This window comes from Siphateles boraxobius, unplaced genomic scaffold (genome assembly GCF_051911475.1).
Source record: "Siphateles boraxobius isolate OS27281-9 unplaced genomic scaffold, OSU_SipBor_1 29, whole genome shotgun sequence".
NCBI lineage: Eukaryota > Metazoa > Chordata > Actinopteri > Cypriniformes > Leuciscidae > Siphateles > Siphateles boraxobius.
In genome coordinates, this window is record NW_027508908.1 from 3,755,001 (window position 1) to 3,776,512 (window position 21,512).

General features: G+C 37.1%; 1 protein-coding gene across 7 annotated transcripts in view; it reads left to right on the plus strand.

The window, feature by feature from the left end:
* Positions 1–21,512, plus strand: part of npnta (nephronectin a) — a 51,334-nt gene that overhangs the window by 14,812 nt on the left and 15,010 nt on the right. For 2 of the 7 annotated variants that reach the window (XR_013207783.1, XM_077246166.1), the window contains exons 3-7: positions 1,836–1,886; positions 9,322–9,414; positions 14,254–14,346; positions 18,724–18,843; positions 20,846–20,965. Coding sequence is in view for 6 of the 7 variants with exons in the window: in XM_077246166.1 (XP_077102281.1) it covers positions 1,836–1,886; positions 9,322–9,414; positions 14,254–14,346; positions 18,724–18,843; positions 20,846–20,965 (477 nt within the window). In the remaining variant the exon portion in view is untranslated. The remainder of the gene's footprint in view (positions 1–1,835; positions 1,887–9,321; positions 9,415–14,253; positions 14,347–18,723; positions 18,844–20,845; positions 20,966–21,512) is intronic. The other 5 variants (XM_077246167.1, XM_077246170.1, XM_077246169.1 and 2 more) reach the window with 5 other exon arrangements.

The following is a 21,512-nucleotide window of genomic DNA, read 5'->3' on the forward strand; positions in this document are numbered from 1 at the left end:
GGTTTGTTTTGGCCAGTCGGTGATCATACGGGGTGAATGCACATTGAGAATGAAGGCCGTAATAAAAGCATCCACGAACACAGAGTCCTCAGGGAAAGTGAAGTGTTCGGCTCCGAAATGCTTTTCAAATATCCATCCAGTCAAAGGTTTTGTTAGGCGCCGCAGTCATATCTGGCTCCATTCACACCTCAATAACACGAACATGAAGATGCAATATTTAACTTTCTCAAAACAGCTGGTTTAGGGGGCAGCCCTCGGTTTCGTGGGCTGAATTCGTGATTAAGATTATACCTCACACAGCCGAAATTAGATTCCCCAATCATAACAACCTAATCATCTAGAGTTAACAAGATCTCCAGCTGAGGATGAATTTTGATGAAGTTCCTTCATGAGAACGGCTCAGTGCGAGAGTGAAATATCTATCTCAAGCGTCAGGACATCTCGGACTGTAATCTCTCTCTCGTTCTCTGTCTAAAAGATGGATTTTAAAGGAACGTTCTGGGTTCAATACAAGTTAAGCTCTATCAACAGCTTTCATAGCATAGTGTGGATTACCAACAAAGATCATTTCGGCTCATCCCTCAGGTTATAAAAAGAGCAAAAATCATAGTTACAGTAAAGCACGTACACTGCAAGTGCTTAAGGACAGGCAGTCAACATTAAAATTTCTTCATTACGGTTCAAACGCGGTTCAAACGCTTGGGGTCAGTAACATTTATTTGAAAAAATTTATACTTTTATTCATTAAAAATGCATTAAATTGATTAAAAGAAGACTATTTCTATTTCAAATAAATGCTGAACTTTCATCAATTTTTTTTTTTATCACAGTTTCTACAAAAATATCAAGCAACAAATTAAGCTGTTTTCAACATTGGTAATAATAAGAAATGTTTCTTGAGCATATTAGCATATTAGAATGATTTGTTGGTCAGACGTCCCAATTTGAAGATCTGGATATGCGAGGTTAGGTCGGGTGTATCCGAAGCCAGAATAATAACACTTATACTTCCAGTTAAGACCAATTTAACTCAATAAATATGGTGATCATTCAGTAACATGGTGTATAGCACCATGGTACAGTATCTTTTGAAGGGTAATGTTAGCTTTGAGAGTCATCACTTCTGTAGGTTAAAGCATCATTTAATTTGAAGTAATTGGCCCTCATGAGGAGGTCCAGTGAGGTCAGGCAGGACAAGGGGGATTTAATAGTTGAACATCTGCAACATCAACTATCCTGTTCCTAAGCTACTCCTACCAGCTCAGCAAAATCTTACTTAAATGTTTGAGCATCAGTAGTTCACAGGGGAGTCTGACTGAGGAACTGCAAAGAAACCTTTGTTATTGAGCCTGCCCTGCCTGGGCAAGAGAACATAGGAACTAGAGGAGTGAAACTCTGTTTTGTGGACTGATGAATCAAAATTTGAAAACAAATATCTTCTTTTTTTATTCTTTGAAAACAGTTTAAGCTTTGTTGCACATATATATAGTGTTTTGGACTTCGTAACAATGTGTCCATTCACAGTAATATTGTGAAATTATTATTATTTTAAAATGTAATTTATTCCTGTGATGCAAAGAATTTTCAGCATCACAAAGAAACCTTTTGAAACATAAATGTCTCTTGTGATCTATTTAATTTCTTCTCTCCACAAAAACTTCTTACCACCACATGAAATGTGAGAGACTTTAATCTTTAATCTGTGTGTGTATTGTATGTGTTGCATTTATAAAGCTTGTCCATCATCAGCATGGCTCCCATGTAATGTTTTCATCTCACATTTAAACGAAGCTTCTTTCTTTTTCATTTTTTTTGTCTGGCCGTTTGTTTTGCAGCCCTCTACGTCTTAACCCGCAGAGTAATCGGGATAAGGTGCCAACCCCAAGGTTAGCACCACATCATATTTCCTTTGCAATCAACTTGCCTGAGCGTCATTCAGAGCACGCATCCGCTGAATACCGAGTTCCCGTTTATTTATACTCCCCCACGCGCACTCCTCCTTTGAGAATATCCTGATATCCTGTGAACACTTCACACCTGCTCCGGCTTCCATTTGAATATCTGGACCCTCCAGGATATTTGGATATCACTGTTTATATTCATATTTGTTTGTTCCCCCACGTCAGCCTCAAAGGATCTCACATCAATGGTGTTTTTGGTCTTTTAACAGAGCAGAATAGAAAGAAGACAGGAATGATGGAGGATGGAATCAGGGAACCAGATTTAAACTGGCATTCTCCCATATGAGCAGTGCCAGTACAGCTAAATATCATGCAACTGTTTTATTGGCTGCCTATGGATAACATGTTCAAAGCAAAAACAACAACAACAAACATTTTAACTACTTAATTAGTTAGCTATCTAGTTAGTAGTCCTGTCGAGACATTTATGATGTGACATTGTAGTGGTATATTTTTTTTTAGTGTGTATAATTAAAACTGAAATATACACTCACCTAAAGGATTATTAGGAACACCATACTAATACTGTGTTTGACCCCCTTTCGCCTTCAGAACTGCCTTAATTCTACTTGGCATTGATTCAACAAGGTGCTGAAAGCATTCTTTAGAAATGTTGGCCCATATTGATAGGATAGCATCTTGCAGTTGATGGAGATTTGTGGGATGCACATCCAGGGCACGAAGCTCCCGTTCCACCAGATCCCAAAGATGCTCTATTGGGTTGAGATCTGGTGACTGTGGGGGCCATTTTAGCACAGTGAACTCATTGTCATGTTCTAGAAACCAATTTGAAATGATTCGAGCTTTGTGACATGGTGCATTATCCTGCTGGAAGTAGCCATCAGAGGATGGGTACATTGTGGCCATAAAGGGATGGACATGGTCAGAAACAATGCTCAGGTAGGCCGTGGCATTTAAACGATGCCCAATTGGCACTAAGGGGCCTAAAGTGTGGCAAGAAAACATCCCCCACACCATTACACCAGCATCACCAGCCTGCACAGTGGTAACAAGGCATGATGGATCCATGTTCTCATTCTGTTTACTCCAAATTCTGACTCTACCATCTGAATGTCTCAACATAAATCGAGACTCATCAGACCAGGCAACATTTTTCCAGTCTTCAACTGTCCAATTTTGGTGAGCTCTTGCTAATTGTAGTCTCTTTTTCCTATTTGTAGTGGAGATGAGTGGTACCCGGTGGGGTCTTCTGCTGTTGTAGCCCATCCGCCTCAAGGTTGTGCGTGTTGTGGCTTCACAAATGCTTTGCTGCATACCTCGGTTGTAACGAGTGGTTATTTCAGTCAAAGTTGCTCTTATATCAGCTTGAATCAGTCGGCCTATTCTCCTCTGACCTCTAGCATCAACAAGGCATTTTCGCCCACAGGACTGCCGCATACTGGATGTTATTTCCTTTTCACACCATTTTTTGTAAACCCTAGAAATAGTTGTGCGTGAAAATCAAAATTGCTTAAATCACCTTTCTTTCCCATTCTGACATTCAGTTTGGAGTTCAGGAGATTGTCTTGACCAGGATCACACCCCTAAATGCATTGAAGCAACTGCCATGTGATTGGTTGATTAGATAATTGCATTAATTAGAAATTGAACAGGTGTTCCTAATAATCCTTTGGGTGAGTGTAAATATTAAATTTTAACATTTATTATATTTTTTCAGATAGCACAGGTATGTCTGTAAGATGTCTGCTAGAGATCTGGAAAACATATGCAGTGTAGATACCTCTGATAAACATTGTAGAAAGAGCAGTTTTACATACATTTTAAACCATTAACATCCTAAAGTCATCTTCTGACTGGAGACGTCTCAGAGACCATGTTAATAAATATGTCAGAAAAAATACATCTTTCAGATGTAAATGCAGACATCAAATAGACATCTCTAAGATCTTAGTGTGCTTTCAGGGAGATGAATACAGCATTTTAGCCTAACCACCATTAACCACCACCATTAACCACCAATAATCGCAATAAGCTCTGCGTTTTGTTCCTTTCGATAAGAAACAAATGATTTAAACCTTGCATTTTCAGTTGAATTTGGGGAAACCACTTAAAAGATTTGTTGTGTTGAGCTATTTCAATTACTTTGTTTGATTTGTTAATTGCAAACAGCTGAAAGTCTGTAAATTTCGCCAATTAACCTGATTTGCAATGGGGGTTGAATAATTTCGATTACAACAGTGTATATATACAGGTCCTTCTCAAAAAATTAGCATATTGTGATAAAGTTAATTATTTTCCATAATGTAATGATAAAAATTAAACTTTCATATATTTTAGATTCATTGCACACCAACTGAAATATTTCAGGTCTTTTATTGTTTTAATACTGATGATTTTGGCATACAGCTCATGAAAACCCAAAATTCCTATCTCAAAAAATTAGCATATCATGAAAAGGTTCTATAAACGAGCTATTAACCTAATCATCTGAATCAACTAATTAACTCTAAACACCTGCAAAAGATTCCTGAGGCTTTTAAAAACTCCCAGCCTGTTTCATTACTCAAAACCGAATCATGGGTAAGACTGCCGACCTGACTGCTGTCCAGAAGGCCATCATTGACACCCTCAAGCAAGAGGCTAAGACACCCTCAAGCAAGAGGCTAAGACACAGAAAGAAATTTCTGAACAAATAGGCTGTTCCCAGAGTGCTGTATCAAGGCACCTCAGTGGGAAGTCTGTGGGAAGGAAAAAGTGTGGCAAAAAACGCTGCACAACGAGAAGAGGTGACCGGACCCTGAGGAAGATTGTGGAGAAGGACCGATTCCAGACCTTGGGGGACCTGCGGAAGCAGTGGACTGAGTCTGGAGTAGAAACATCCAGAGCCACCGTGCACAGGCGTGTGCAGGAAATGGGCTACAGGTGCCGCATTCCCCAGGTCAAGCCACTTTTGAACCAGAAACAGCGGCAGAAGTGCCTGACCTGGGCTACAGATAAGCAGCACTGGAGTACCCACAGTCAGTGATGGTCTGGGGTGCCGTGTCAGCTGCTGGTGTTGGTCCACTGTGTTTTATCAAGGGCAGGGTCAATGCAGCTAGCTATCAGGAGATTTTGGAGCACTTCATGCTTCCATCTGCTGAAAAGCTTTATGGAGATGAAGATTTTATTTTTCAGCACGACCTGGCACCTGCTCACAGTGCCAAAACCACTGGTAAATGGTTTACTGACCATGGTATTACTGTGCTCAATTGGCCTGCCAACTCTCCTGACCTGAACCCCATAGAGAATCTGTGGGATATTGTGAAGAGAAAGTTGAGAGACGCAAGACCCAACACTCTGGATGATCTTAAAGCCGCTATCGAAGCATCCTGGGCCTCCATAACACCTCAGCAGTGCCACAGGCTGATTGCCTCCATGCTACGCCGCAATTTCTTTCTGTGTCTTACCCTCTTGCTTGAGGGTGTCAATGATGGCCTTCTGGACAGCAGTCAGGACGGCAGTCTTACTCATGATTGCGGTTTTGAGTAATGAAACAGGCTGGGAGTTTTTAAAAGCCTCAGGAATCTTTTGCAGGTGTTTAGAGTTAATTAGTTGATTCAGATGATTAGGTTAATAGCTCGTTTATAGAACCTTTTCATGATATGCTAATTTTTTGAGATAGGAATTTTGGGTTTTCATGAGCTGTATGCCAAAATCATCAGTATTAAAACAATAAAAGACCTGAAATATTTTAGTTGGTGTGCAATGAATCTAAAATATATGAAAGTTTAATTTTTATCATTACATTATGGAAAATAATGAACTTTATCACAATATGCTAATTTTTTGAGAAGGACCTGTATATATATCTTTTTTTTTATTGTACATTTTTTTATTCATTAGTTTGTTTTATTTATTTATTCATATATAATATATTATATGTGTATTTATTTTTAGATGGGATATTGTAGTGTAGTTACTTAGTGTGAAACTTAAATATAAGTATCAAAGTAAAAAGATCATAAATATTAAAGCTAACTTTTAATATAATTTTTAAATACAATTTTATGTAATTTTTAAATTATACATTATGTCCATGAACAACATAAATCTATTGGATGGGCATTACAGGTCTGGCACAAACCACTAGGACATGGTGCGGATGTGCTTTTGCAAAGTTTATTGATTTTTCCAGCTTGGAAAAATCATTATTAGCTTTTTAAATACTTAGTGATTCTTATTATAAATCTTATTTTCATCAAATTCACCAATAACACTTCCTGAAATTGCTTAGAAGCTGCCATCCGGTCATGCGTCATCAGAGTGCATGGATTGATTGGTATGCTATGCCGAGAATGAAAGTCTCCAGGGGTAGAGGAGCACATGTGGTGAGTGAGGAGCTAGGCGTTCTGAAGCCAGCGGGACCGTTTGATGTGGTTTGTCAATAACGGGTACTCCCCTTGGCCCGTTTCGCCTGTGGTTTGGGTTCCAAGTGTCGGCATTTCTCTGAACCGGACCGCGGCAGATAGGTTTCCCTTTAAAGCCCTGTCCTTAAGCTCTTCATTCGTCAGCACTTAAAAATATAACCGCTGCCTGTGATCACACAGCGTCCCACCAGGATTAATCCATGATTTCATCACATTTGATAACTGTCTGGCTAGCGTGATAAGGCAGCCGCCCGATTAAACTCTCAATGTCAGAGAACTCTAACGGTTTCCTTGTTTGTCTCCTGCCAGCTTGGGGTTTACCACCAAATTAGGGCCCATGTTTGTCCTTTTGTGTTTTAACCGTAGGGTTTGGTCTTACTGTCTAACCTCTATATTGAATAGCACAGGTTAAAAGCAAGGTCAACATGTACCTTTGATTAGCTTACTCAATACTAATAAAGTGGAATGAGACAAGCTGATTCTTATCTCACCATTTCGCCAGAGTGGGCTAATGCTTTTCCGCCTTCATGCAGTTTGAGCAGTCTGAAAGTAGATATCTGTGTGTCTTTTATCACAAGTACACACTAGTCTTGCTTTCACCATCTGGGGTCAAGGGGTTATATAGCATCTTTTCTCATTCATGTCTCTTGTAGTATTTTGTGTGTGTATTTGTGGTGTATTCTTAGCTTCTCTTTTACTCTGAGAATGGCACCAGAGAGGAAAATTAACAGCTCTGATAGGTCTCTATAATTGGAGACTCAACGAAGCTTTCAATGGAAATTAGTCTCAGCCGACTGCAGACTCCAGTATAAACCACCACTGAGTGCTCTGCAGTAAGCCTGGCCTCGTCTAGTCCTGCCGAATGTTACAGCCAGGGTTGGTAGATTGAAACTAAACTTGTGTAAAATAAATGTTAGCTGAAATATATAAAACATTTTAAAAAATAAACTTTATTTCAACTAGTTTCCAAAGCAAATTTACTAAAACAGAAATAAAAATGTAATATATTTAAATAAATAAAAAATTATTAAAATTGACAAAAACACTACAAAATGACTAAAACTTTGAGTAAAGTGAAATTGGAAAATACAAAAATAAAAATCATAAAAATTTTATATATTTATAAAGAGGTTTATATACACTCCTGGACAAAAAAAAAGGCCAAGCCAAAAATGGCTAAAAACTAAGCTTTTAACTGTCTTAACAACAACTTATTGGTCATAAAAGTGGCAAAATTTAAGCAAATGCACTACTTAAGAAGCCTTTGCTGTTTCAGAAAACCATCAAAGACGGAATGAAGTGAATAAAACACGAGTTGCATTGTGATGCTCCAGAGCGTTGTCTTCAAAAATCTGCTGAGAAATATAATAATAAATGCATCTCTAAATGAGGAAGAGACTGTGTCATTGTGTGAGGAGCCTTTTTATCTGCTGGTATTGGTGAGTTTCTTCACTGTTAAAAGTAATTTAATGTTTAGAGTACAGGAGAATAATGCAGAATGTCTTGCTTTCCACAAATGAAAAGTTGTTTTCTAAAGACGAGTGATCAGATGTTATTCTTCAACAGGACAATGCTGCTGCCCAAAGTGCAAAGACAAGCAAGAAATGGCTTGAGAACAAATTAATCAGGCTCATGTTTTGGCATCGGTCAGAATCCAGATTTGAAGCTTATAGTTAATATTTGGTCTCGCATTAAACTCAACAAACTGGGAGACATTTTTTCAACTACTCATGAACGCCACTAACATTGAGAGGAACAACACTGACTCTTCTTCCTGTAAAAAGCTGTCTGCAAGAAAGATTATTCCGTGCTGAGTTAATTTATCTAGAGTATTTGTGCAATTCCTGATCATTTCCTTACCAGTGATTTGTGATTAAAATTGTTGAGACCATTAAAAGACCATTACATATTTTGGCTTGGCCCTGCACATTCAGGGGATCAAGTAACTAGGATAAATTGGGTAACTTTTTTTTAAATATACATTTTATTCTTCATTGATTTTCCAAAACACAAAAACAAAATCAACAAAATAAAAAATATATAATAATGACAGTTAATTTATGTTATATAATCATAAAACATTTAATATGAAAATAAACCAAAATATAATACCAGTATTATTCATACTAAAGACTCATGTTGTGGCATATTTATAAAATGTGCTTGGAAGCATACTTTCATTAATTCACTAAAGAATTTGGGCATCTTTGACATACTACTTCAAACATAATTTGATTTGCGTTGCTCTGAACCTAATCTGGTATGCTATTAAAGAGCGATCAGTTTCCTGTGCTGTTATTTAGCAGCAGGGCTGCAAACACTGAATCCTTTTGACAACATTAGGAAGAGCAGTATGGGATGGGCTGTAGCTTTTGTTTTTTGAAATTTGCATGTTTTTGTCTCTATTTTGAAGATGTCAGAGGCAGTATTTACCCCATATTCAACACTGAGGATGTTTTCGGTAACTCTTGATTTTAAGGTTACGTAGTTACACGTTACTACATGTACTTACTATTGTAATAACAGTAAATTATGCATAATTACAAGTATCTAACCCTAAACCTAACCCTAACCGTAACTCTATAGTAAGCGCATGTAGTTCAGTACTTATTTGAGTACTACAATGCATGTCACCTTAAAATAAAGTGTAACCACGTTTTCCCTCAGTCTCGCATCTAAAATGTTTCTGATGTTGCACAGCTCTGGGCTGCTTCCCAATCCAAATGTGAGATGTAATGAGTCATAAAGCATAAGTGAGGTGGACCGTACACTCGGTTCATTAAAATTGCCAAGGCAAACAATGAATTATTGATGTAGGGGGCCAGCGTTCCAAAATAATGTTTTGGTGGATCTCTCACCACAGTATCCTCAAGGTCTAATTGTATGGACACTTATTTCCCATAGTGAGAACGAAGCTGTTTTTTGTTACATGTTTCCATATCTACTACATAGACTATGGTGTAAAATGATACTGATGATCTTTTTGCCTACAGCCGTATGTCAGCACGGATGCAAACACGGAGAATGCGTGGGACCCAACAAATGCAAGTGCCATCCAGGTTATACAGGAAAAACATGCAACCAAGGTAAGTGCTGAAGTGTGCATAGTACGTTTAAATCAATCTCTTTCTATTTTAAAGCACCAATTTGCCACTGGATTAATTTAAAGGCTCTCTGGATGTAGACGTCACCCTGTTAGGTCTACACAAAACAAAGTATCTGTTGTATTGAGTGATATAGTGATTCAGGATGTGAGGTTTCCCTTAAGCTGATAATATCTCAATTACTGAACTAAGAACGAAAATAAAACGGAGCCAAGGGACTAAATTCTGTCTGTAGTTGTCTCATCAGAAGAACATTGGCGTCGGAGATAACCCCTGATTCAAAACAGCACATTTCCATTTAAGAGGAGAAGGCATGGAGATTTAAACCGAGGATTCTGTGCCCTCGGAAGGCAAAGGGAGAAGGTGTAATTAAAAAGACGGGAAGGAAAGGGAAAACAATCCCCTCTGGAATGTGGAACAGAATCTTTTCGATTTTCCCTTGCGTAGTGGTTTCATGTCAAGTTGATGAAACTTCTTTAGCATTGCTGGGACTGCATTGGGTGGAAATGATTAAACTAAAAAAAAGTATCATCACAACAGATGACATTTCTAACAGCTTTACTTGGCTTCCGTGGTAAGAGCGATTAAAGGAATCTGATGGGTTTTATAGGTAATGATAGATGATTGTCATGCCGAGGGCTTATTTCAAACTTTGACAGGTGCTGGTTAGCCCGGACACCTGTGTGGCATATTAAAATGATCGGTGGAAATAATCAAGCCTTTTATTTTCAGTGTGACTGACTGAAGTGTTTTTCAAGCCGATAATTGTTTTTGTTTATTGAAGTTATTTGTAACAAAACAATCAGCATGCAGCTTAAATTATACCACACAAGCCCAATCACTTGTATTTCATAAGGTATTGTAATAATTACTAACTCTATACTACTACTAACGTTATCAAAATGTGTTTTACATATTAGTTCTTTTTTGTATTAAAAATCTCTATATTAATAAATATAATATTATACAATTGGGCCTAAAACTAACTTTTTAGCACACCTGCCAGTGACTTATAAATATTGTTTTACCAGCCATGTAACATAAAGTTACAAAAGTTATTCAGTCAAGAGCAGAGTGATTGTTTTCTGTCTTTTGTTGTTTGATTAACACACAAAATTTGTGTTGATTTAAAAACACAAACAGCTGCAGGTATATTGAGCTAATGCACAGATCCAATACACTGATACACGTGCGTTTTATTTCTCAACTGATTACGATTAGTTAAGATATAAATGACTATGTTTACAAGGTTACTCACCAAGACGGGCATTTTGACATAATTTTGGCTACGTTCACACTGCAGGCTGAAATGACCCAATTCCAATTTTTTGCCCCTATGCGACCTGTATCTGATCTTTTCATGACAGTCTGAATGACACAGATCCGATCTTTTCAAATGCGACCCAGGCCACTTGGGTATGTGGTCCAAATCCGATATGTATCCGATCTTTTGAAATGCGTCTTCAATCTGAACGGCCAGGTCACATGTATCCGAGCCGCACGTCATTGATATGCGACAAACGTCATAATTCTGCGTTGAAGTAGGCGGGAATGAGAAGATAAACAACAACTATGGCGGACGATGCTAAGACCAGTCAATGGAAGGGAAGCGAGGTTTCTGATTTAATTAATATTTGGGGGGACAGCTCTATTCAGGCCACGTTTAGCTACTTCCGCAAACAACAAGCGACGCCGTTGATCGTTGAGTACTCTTCTGCGCATGGGGGTCACTTCTGGGTCATTTCACGTTCACGTTCACACAGGAGATCACAAAAAGTCGCATTTAATTGGAAATGTGAACGGCCTTGCAAAAGGATTTTTAAAAAAAATCGGAATTGAGCATTATCCCCCGACAGTGTGAACGAGGCCTTTGATTGAATATTTTCAAGTGCATGAAGATGTAAAGGGAGCTCAATCCAACGTTGATTTTTACTATCATTTGGTGCTTGGCGAGTGTGTATTTTAGGCCCTGCATATATTTATATATATATATATATATATATATATATATATATATATATATATATATATATATATATATATATATATATATCAGCTCAGCCATCGATATGCAATTTTTTTTATACATGCAACCCTTTTATAAATCAGGGCCTCAATGTTAAAAGGATCCACCACAAGTGATTAGTGCAGAGAAAACCACGCGCAGAGCTGAACAGAAACAATGATAAAGAGCTTAGTGCTAAATCCATTACAATCAGGTGGGATAACTCCCCCAAAGTTTAATAGCCACATTGGGATTTAAAGGTGATGCGTGTCATCTTTCGATCTTAAAATACTTTCACCTATCCTAGTTTAAAATGCAAAGACAAGTATGTGATTGAGCACTGGGCTCTGCAGTGCTATTAAAGGATATAATATATGTTGATCATAAATATAAAATGATGAACCTTTCCCAGAAATGTTGGCTCAAAAAATGGCGTGCGTTTGGGGCATCCGTTTATCTATCAGTAAGCTATCCTTTTAAAGCACAATAGCATTCGCCTCCTTTGATACTCCATTTTGCCAGCAATGGCTGCAGTTGCTCTTCACTGCAACATCACTGTCATGGAGATGATCTGAGGCAGATGGGCATCTTTGCCCAGAACAAATAAACTCATTAAAGCGCTAATCCATTTAGGAGTCAAGTGACACTGAGCTGCATTCGGCTCTCCATGGATCAAATCAATTTAATAAGATGCTAATTTTCAGAGGAGGTCTCTGTTAATGAGAATCTGCTTACCTGCTGTTCCTGGAATCTGTCAGGAATCCATTATGGGACATCAAATATTGTAAATTGCTTTCAGATATGAAGATAAATCTGCTTTTTTTCATCTAACAATGCATTATCCAGGGTGCACTTCTCCGTAGCTCATTTTAAATGCTTAGTTTATTAAATGGCTATTAAAGCAATTGTTTTTAACATCATGCATGAATTGTCTTGTGCACATGGCATATATATAACTAACATAGATGTTCCTGTCTCATGCTAAACTCTAAGTCATTTAGCAAAATAGTAAGATATCAAATGGGTTGGCTCATACAAAATGTACACCTTTTAGTCTGGTTGAACTGAATGTTGGACAGTTTGGGGCCTTTTTCAGTTGTTCAGGCTGAGAGAGAGTTTAGAAAATAAATAATCACCTCTCAAAGGTTCAGTAGGAAAAAAAAACAGCTAAAAGATGAAAAATAGTCTGTTTTGACTAAAATCATGCATAGTCTTCAGGGCAAACATAAATTAAAAATGTTTTCTTTGGCGTCTTCATGTTTAAAAATCATAAAACTCACATATGGACCCACGGATTTTAAAACTTGCAAAGTCTACATCATAAATGTTTGATTTTCTGCAAGCCAGGGGCATAATAACGGTTAATGTGTTTTGTTTTTTGAAAAACACTGTACATTTCCGTGTGATATTTAGGAGTTGGAAAGCCAAGCACAGCTGAGGGGATTATATGGGATTCTTTACATGTCATCATATAATTAAGCTGTAAAGCGCCGACATTGTTCTGTAACACTGACATTCCCTGCTCTCATCTTTTTTCCGGTGTCAATCACAGACAGTTGTTGGTACTGTACTTGGTATTTTTGAAAGCTGAAGGTTTACATTGGATTAGAAACACTTTAAATACCAAACCCTTCAGTCACTCTCCACTATTTTTAGGTTTTATCTTTTTGTTCATCACCTAATATCAACTGCTCCAGAAGAAAAGGGCTTTTTCCAGTCATGATGGTTGGTGCTCACCATGTAATTATGCAGCTGAGAATAAACCTGCCCACTTTTATTTATATCCAAAAAGAATCTGTCCTATCCATTATCTGCAGACAAGGGATCTTACTGTAACATTTTCTTCAAAGAAATCATAAAATCAAAATTGAGTTTCAACAAGAAACAGCTTTGGCAGCCCATTTCTGTTCTATTTCTGTATTAGACAAGAAATAATGTCGGACAAGACTTTCAGTTTTATCATTAATGGAAAGGATTGCGAAAAGTGCTCTTTATGTGAATGGGGGTTGGATGGAACAAAAAGAAAAAAGTCATTTCAGAGGTGGTTATACATTTCGATGGAAAGTAAAAAAAAAATGAATATGAAAAAAGATTAATATTTAATATTTTTTTCTATTCAAATATAATGATCTTTTCCACCTCAGAAATTTTCCTTTTATTTATATATATATATATATATATATATATATATATATATATATATATATATACAGACTTTCGCTTGCACACTCGAAACTTTTTGCATGCTCACAAGAAACTTTTCACTTAGTAAATAGGACAATACACACAGCCGTATTAAGAAATAACCCCATTTCTCGGCGTGGTTTCTCGGCTGTCACAGATGATGCGTTAAAGCGGACATAAGGCCATGAAATTAGAGATATACTGCCCTAACGAAAGCCAAATTTTGACTTTATTACTTCATGCGCATCCATACTCTCCTTTTCTAGTAAAATGGCAAAATCGTAACGTTTGAGCACCGTGCACATGTAAAAAGTTTCTCGTGAGTTTTTGCAAATGTCCCTTTAGGGGCTCCGTAGTAATGACTCTCTTTTGATGTTACCAAGGCAATATGGGTGGGGAAAATATGAATGAATAATTTTCACAAACAAACTCAGTCCTACAGTGTTTAGCTCAGAATATGCTGAAGCTAAAAGCATGTCCACGCAGTGCTTTCTTATTTTATCTACTAATTTGCATATAATCTTTATTTACTGAATAATGTTATTATTCTCCTCTACAGGAATATTTGTGTAAATGTTTTTGTCCACGTTATCCTGTGTGCTGTTATCTGTCTGTTTTCCTCACTCCTAAAGAAGAGCAGGGCTATGTTATCCCCCCATTATGGCACAGTCACCCTCCTGTTTTTGTTCCCATGGACCACCAGCCGATTGCGGTGCCTTCAGAGGGTGAGCCAATCCTCTGTGTGTGATTTACATGTAAGAGCACTCACCGGGTGACGCCTGCATCCCGAATGCCACCCCTCTGGCCCACGTGCATGGTGCGAGAGTCAGGACTTTCTTTTCAGCAGATCCCCAAAGCCTCCACAGGCATGGCCGGAATGACATGGAGAGCCATGCATGCCTTGGCACACACACGCACACGCACACGCGCACGCGCACATGCACACGCACACACACACACACACACACACACACACACACACACACACACACACACACACACACACACACACACACACACACACACACACACACACACACACACACACACACACACACACGCACGCGCACATGCACACACACGCAAACACGAAGGCTTTAAGAGGCTGCTATGTTTCAGCCTGCTTTCTTCCTCCTACACACACATCCTGTCTGTTTCAGTTCCTCTGAACTTCTTTTATCCGCGAGCGCTCAAGTGGCTGTCCGGCTGCTCTCCTCCTCTTTTACCTTCTGCCTGTCTCCTCTATCTCAGGCCCATCTCCATTTCCCAAACAAATATCCTGACATTCAAAAAGCGTCTGTCATGTTATAGTTGTTGTTGTTGTTGTTGTTGTTGTTGGTGTTGTTGTTGTTGTTGTCTGCCTCTGAGGTAATTCTGGTCATGATTTTTCAATCAGACCTGCAGTATGGGATGTAAGTTTCAAGTGAACTGCCCTCTCTCTCTCTCTATCCATCCATCCATCCATCCATCCATCCCTCCATCCATCCATCCAATCAAAGCCTTCCCAATCAAAGCCATCCATCCATCCATCCATCCATCCATCCCAATCTATCTGCATTTTGATGGAATTATTGGTTGCCATGGTAAATGTTTTAATGGTGGCTGGTAAATTATCTTATTAATCTGTTTTCTCTCTCTCTCTCTCTCTCTCTCTCTCTCTCTCTCTCTCTCTCTCTCTCTCTCTCTCTCTATCTCTCTCTCTCTCATATTTTTCTTCACTGCTCATAAGTGCAACACTCATAAATAGTCTGCGGTCACACTTTCTATACGGCGTAAACTTGTTTAATCTACCTGCACTCTGTTGGTGGTTTTCAACACCTTCACACCTCCTACCCTCCATTTTCTCCGTTCCAAACTGGACAATTTAGGCGTTTTTATTATTATCATTCCTTATCATTAGTTTGCCATGTGTTGCAGCTCAGAGCTGTCTCCTGTCAAGAATGGCTATTCTGGGAATGTGACATTTCATTTCTGCTGTTTTCAGCGTTATTTTAGTTAGCAAAGGGCCAATGAGTCTTCTGTGATGATGGGTTAGTTTCCTCTTCACCTCCGTTGACAGAAACAGGAGTTGCTTCGTTTTTCTAAACACCTTTCTGCAATGTATTTGTTTATTTGCTGCTGTGCTCAGAGAGTTGAGTTACAGCCTGAACCACTGAGACTTCATGCGATATAGACGTGTACAGGAGAAGATGAGGTTCTGCGATTTTACAGTTTGATCTCACTTGGTATAGTGAGTAAGGTCTGATTAAATATTTCATTTTCACATCATTTTTACTTAAAGCCCATAGTTAAGCTCACCCAAAAATTGTCATTATTTATTCTCCCTCATTTCTTCCATGAAACATAAAAGCAGACGTTTGACAGAATGTTCCGGCTGCCGTTATCCCAGCAATGGATGTGAATACAAGCTCATTTTTTCATTTTATTTTGTATTATTTTTTATTGGATGACGTATGAAATGGTGATGTATATGTTGCTAATAATAATAATAATCTTGAAGTTTGATGGTGATAATAATAATAATAACAATTGTCCGTACAAAGAATATGAATTCTAGCTCAAGTAATGAAAAAAACACCATATAAATACCAAAAATACTATCCATGCAACAAGTGTGATCAATTTAAAGTGTTTCATATTTTCAAATCTAAGACTCATCATGGGGGAAATGCTCAGTTTTGGTCAGTTTGTCAGTTAGTTAGTTTGTTTGTAAGAGCAGCTCTGCAAAATGAACGGCAGCATTTTTGTCTTTTCAAAATATCTTTTGTTGTGTTTCATATATATATATATATATAAAGTAATTACAGGCTTAGAAATCATGAGGGTGAAAAAAGTGATGAAATAATTTTTTTTGTGGTGAACTTTTTCTCTAATATTCTATTTATATTTTAATATTATATTTTTAGGATGAATTATAAAAATCCATATTTTAATACTTTAAGATTCTTTTATTATTTGATTCTTCCCCTAGAAGACTTTTTATTTCTTATAACACTTCATAGAAGTGTCTTGCCACATTTCCAACTAGTTCAGCTTGTTTCTATAAGTGTTGCAAATGCCCAGCTTGAAATCCACAAGCAAAGAATGTGTCAAGGAAAGGGTCAACTTTACCCAATTATGTCCCAAATCATCATGGAATTGCAGCCTAATTGGTAATTGAAATTCGGAGTGCGTAATCACGGCTTCAGCAGCTCAGAGCTACAATGTGCAGAAGAACGTTGTACGGTTTGAAAAGGTGTTAAAGATTTAGACTCGATTTTGAAACCAAGAGTTTGATTTGTTCCTAGTGGTGGACTCTTGGTAAGATGAATGGCAGTGATTGTAGATGTCCTCGCACACCTCAGCTAATCATCCCAGTCAAGTGACCTCCCACCACTGCCAATTACCAGTAATACACTGCTATTCAGCTATTTAAATCCGTGCCTCCTGTCTAATATAGCCAGCATGCGCTTCTCTAGAATGCATTCCGCGCATAACCGACCGCTAAAGATGGCGCCATTCTCTCAGAACTGGGCCATGCCAAAGACACTCATGTACACCAGCCAGGAGGATCTATTTTCAGTCCGGTGCAAATGAGACTGCAGGCATCATGCTACGTGTCTGGCCTATAAACCTGGCTGTGTAGCTTATGATATTGAGATGTAAGTGATATGTAGCCCAGCTGATGGCCCATGTGGATATGGTTGAGCATGGATTCAACTATATAGTTTTTTTTCCCTTCCAAATAAAAATCAAGCATTTCTTTGCCTTGGTGATAGAAAACTTCTTACTTGTGTTTTTTCCCCATGCTCTCAACTAATGAGGGCTACTTTTGTGCTACTCAATAATCATTAAGGAATGGATAAACAATTAAACAATCACTTAACCTTGTGGATAAATGGATAAAATAATATTATTAATAAAAAAAAAATTAATAAAAAAATAAGCTATAATAAGCTAATTGAAAATACAATGTGTGTTTCACTATTTACAATATTGAACTAATCTTTTTTCTCTATTGATAAAATTTAAATTCTTATTTCTTTGGGAGAATTACACAAAATGTACAAAGTTTTCACTCTGACTTTTCCTTTTGTAAAATAGAAAACACCGGATATTAATTAATTAATGAATTATCCTCAATTATGAAATGTGTAAAAATTTTAAAAAATACAATTAGTGAAAACATTAATAATATCGTTTTCAGATCAGCAATTCAGTGTTATTTTAGTATTATAAGCATACTATTAAAGTATTTATTAATATTTTAAATACCTTAATTAAATACCTATAATTTAAAAAATGTATTAGTATTTTAAAGACCTTTTATTTTTCATTTAAGTAATTTTTCCCCCATTTTTATTAATTTTCCTATATTTCTTTATTTTTTTATTTTTAGATTTAACTTAAACTCACTTTATTTCAATTTAAACTTTTTTTAGTTTTTTCATCTGATACATATATATATATATATATATGAAAATTATATATAGTTTTATTTTTCTAACAATAACACTAATTCAGCTTTGAGAATAAAGAAATTATGAAAAAATTGGTCTCATAATGTGATGTTTTTTATGTTTATATATATATATATATATATATATATATATATATATATAAAATGGTTTTTACTATTATGCATAGCTCTATTATTGATTGACCTCTTTGGTCTTGCACTCAATCTGCTGTTCTGAAGTTACAGTTTTAAGGTGGTTATGGTTAAAATAGTCTCTTTATGGCAGTACGGTTAGTGTTCAAAGTCTAGAAATAGTTCAACAGCTTCAAAGTTTAGAATATTTAAAGTCTGGTAATGAGTGGGTAGTTGACTTTTGCAGAGTTGAGCTGAGCTGTCAAAAGGAAGAAGTTGCTTTTTGTGTTAGACGTAGAGTGTTGGAAGCTAAAGCTCAGGTTTGTTGAAGTGCAGCGTCCTGTGGAGTGAGGCGCTCAGAGGTGGGCCTGTCCCGACACGGTGGCCTGCGGCTTCACCTTCTTCTAGCAGACGCCGCCTCACAGGTTTAAAAGGATTGACCTTTTAAATGTGACCTCTGGTTTAAGCCTAATTCCTGGCTCTCTCACACGAGGAAGTTCTAACCTCCCCCTCTCTGTTCTTCTGTCTGCAGACTTGAACGAGTGTGGCCTCAAGCCTCGGCCCTGTAAACACAGGTGCATGAACACATACGGGAGCTACAAATGCTACTGCCTAAACGGATACATGCTGTTACCTGACGGGAGCTGTGGAAGTGAGTTACGTCTCTGTTTTACACGTGGTGTCCAACTGTGTCAATGGTGTAAATAGCTCTTAAGCGCTTTGCTTGAAACGGATGATAGTGCTACCAGCAGTGTCAACCACAATGTGTATGTTTTGTTTCTACAAGCTGGATTTCTACAGGCTTTATAGTATATTGTTCCAAAAAGCTTTAAAAAGAATAATAAGATAATGCAAAAATAAAGACAACATAAAATAAGGATTATTAAAAATTGTTTTATTTTTATGGTTTCATTTATAAAAAAAGAACAAAAAGTAGTGTTCTCTTCCTTTATTTTATTTTATTTTATTTTATTTTATTTTATTTTATTTTATTCATTTAAATGGTTTTATTTTTCCACATTGAAAAAAAAATAGAAAATTGCAATTTTCCTTTTGTTTTGATTCATTATTTTATTTGATTTATTATATTTGATTTATTAAATTTATTTTCTCTTTTAGTAAAAAGAAAGTCACAATTGTCCTTCCAGGATTTTATTTTATTTAGTATTTTTTATGTGTGTTTTTATAGTCTCTTCTGCCATATATACACACAAATCATTCTAAGAGCTCAGGGCGTCCCTCAACCCTGCAGAAAGCTTTCAAGTGACTCAACAAAAAAAATATGAGAAAGCTGTGAACTTCAACCCTGCCAGGCTAAGGCTAAGTCTTATTGCTAGCCTTAAGCAATCCTCCCTACGCCTAGTGGACCGTGCCTGTGCTTGCCTGGTGCTAAGTGTGCTTCCAGAGGCTTCAAGATTACGCTCTCTGATAGATATTTTCTCACCTTCCCACAGCTCACACTTCAGCAAACACCATTGAATCACAGAGTTAATCAAAGTATGGGAACGTGGGTGGTACAATCATTGTCAATGCTCAGATGGCAGATTACTGCATAGTTTGTAGCGGTTGAGTGCTGATCTGATAAAAGTCTGCAAACGCTCAAATGAATCATATCTTTGTTATTTGATGGTAAAAAAAGATGCTCATTTGAAATCAGCTTCATCGCTGTACGTCATATACTGAAAGTGCCAAATATGCCGACTTGCAAATTCAGCTTGATGTAATGTCTGTTAGATTTTTTGTTATTATTAAACTTATTTTTTATTAAATTCAATTTAATTAAAATTATAATTAATTACAATAAAAAAATTGTAAGTATTCCACCTGCTATGAAAAATAATTATTAATAAAAATAAATGTTGAAAATATTATTTTTAACAATAATAATAATAATAATAAACAATTTAATTATTTTACGAAATACACAAAATTGTTCAACATTAAATGTCAAACATTAATTAAAACACTTAAACAACATTTACTCAAAATTCATTTTAAACTGTTATAATTGGCTAAACAAGCACAATTTTATTTTAATGTTATTTGATTTATTTTTACTGAGATATTTTAACCTGGCCCAGAATTGAGATCTATTACTTATGCAGTACACAAGAATTTAGTAAAACACATCTCTTTCTTATTTCATTTCCTTCAAGACTTTTAAAAGTAATTGAGTTTTTTGTTTGTTTTGGTTTGTTTGTTTTTTAACCTGCATTAGCAGGAACAATGTGGCATCTTCTTTTCTCCAGAGTGTTTTTTTACCTCGCTGTCTGATGTAAAATGGGCTGTGTTGTCTGTGACGACCCCCTCGACACTAGTTGAGAATGTTTCTCCGCAGGGCTAATAGATCACTGCACAATCTAATAACGCAAGGTTATCCGCTTCACTGCTCGTTTCCGTCAAGGCCATGAAGCTAAATATGGAAAAGTGTGTTCCCTTCTGCGACCTTTGGCCTTGCACCCCATTTAATGGCTGTTCATCTTTTGTCTGTGTTCTCTTGCTTGGATGCTTATAGTACATGGAACGTCTGTTGGTACATTTTGTTTTCCATGTACAGTCTGCTTTGTATACTTGAGTGGTTCTGTGTTGTAATGTGTAAGTGTAGGGAATGTGTATCATAAGTGCTAAACCTGGTGTGTGCATCTTTCTGTCAGATGCCCGGACATGCAGCATGGCGAACTGCCAGTACGGCTGTGAAGTAATGAAAGGAGAGGTTCGCTGCCAGTGCCCGTCTCCAGGTCTGCAGCTCGCTCCAGATGGCAGGACCTGTGTGGGTATGTGTTCATGGATAATGCATTACTTTAATTGGTAATCGAATTTTCACTGATCTTTAGAAAGATAGCTCATTATTGTCACGGATAGGAGGCTGTAGAAGCAAAGCACACGACGAAGATGATGGTGAACAAATTCAAAAATTCTTTAATCCAACAGCAAACACAAAAGAGTACGACACTGATAACACCAACAATAACTGAACAGAACAGGGAGTATAAGTACACATAGCAAATGAGGACACTAAGCAGGACCAGCTGGACAGAGATGAACCAATCAGACACCATAGCAACTAATAACAATTAATACAGACATGACAGAAACGACTAAACAGAACATAATTGTGACAAATATGAGAATATACTGTACGTTTCCGAACAAAAACTTTCTCCCAAAATAACCATAGCTGCGCCTGGAATCGCATACTTTCTTGAGCAGGTACTACTTTTGAATTTGAAATTACTTTTTGACCGTTAAAAAAGTATGTCCTATTTAGTATGAGTGTGTATGAATGTAATCTAGACGTACTACATTAGCCACGTTGTCATT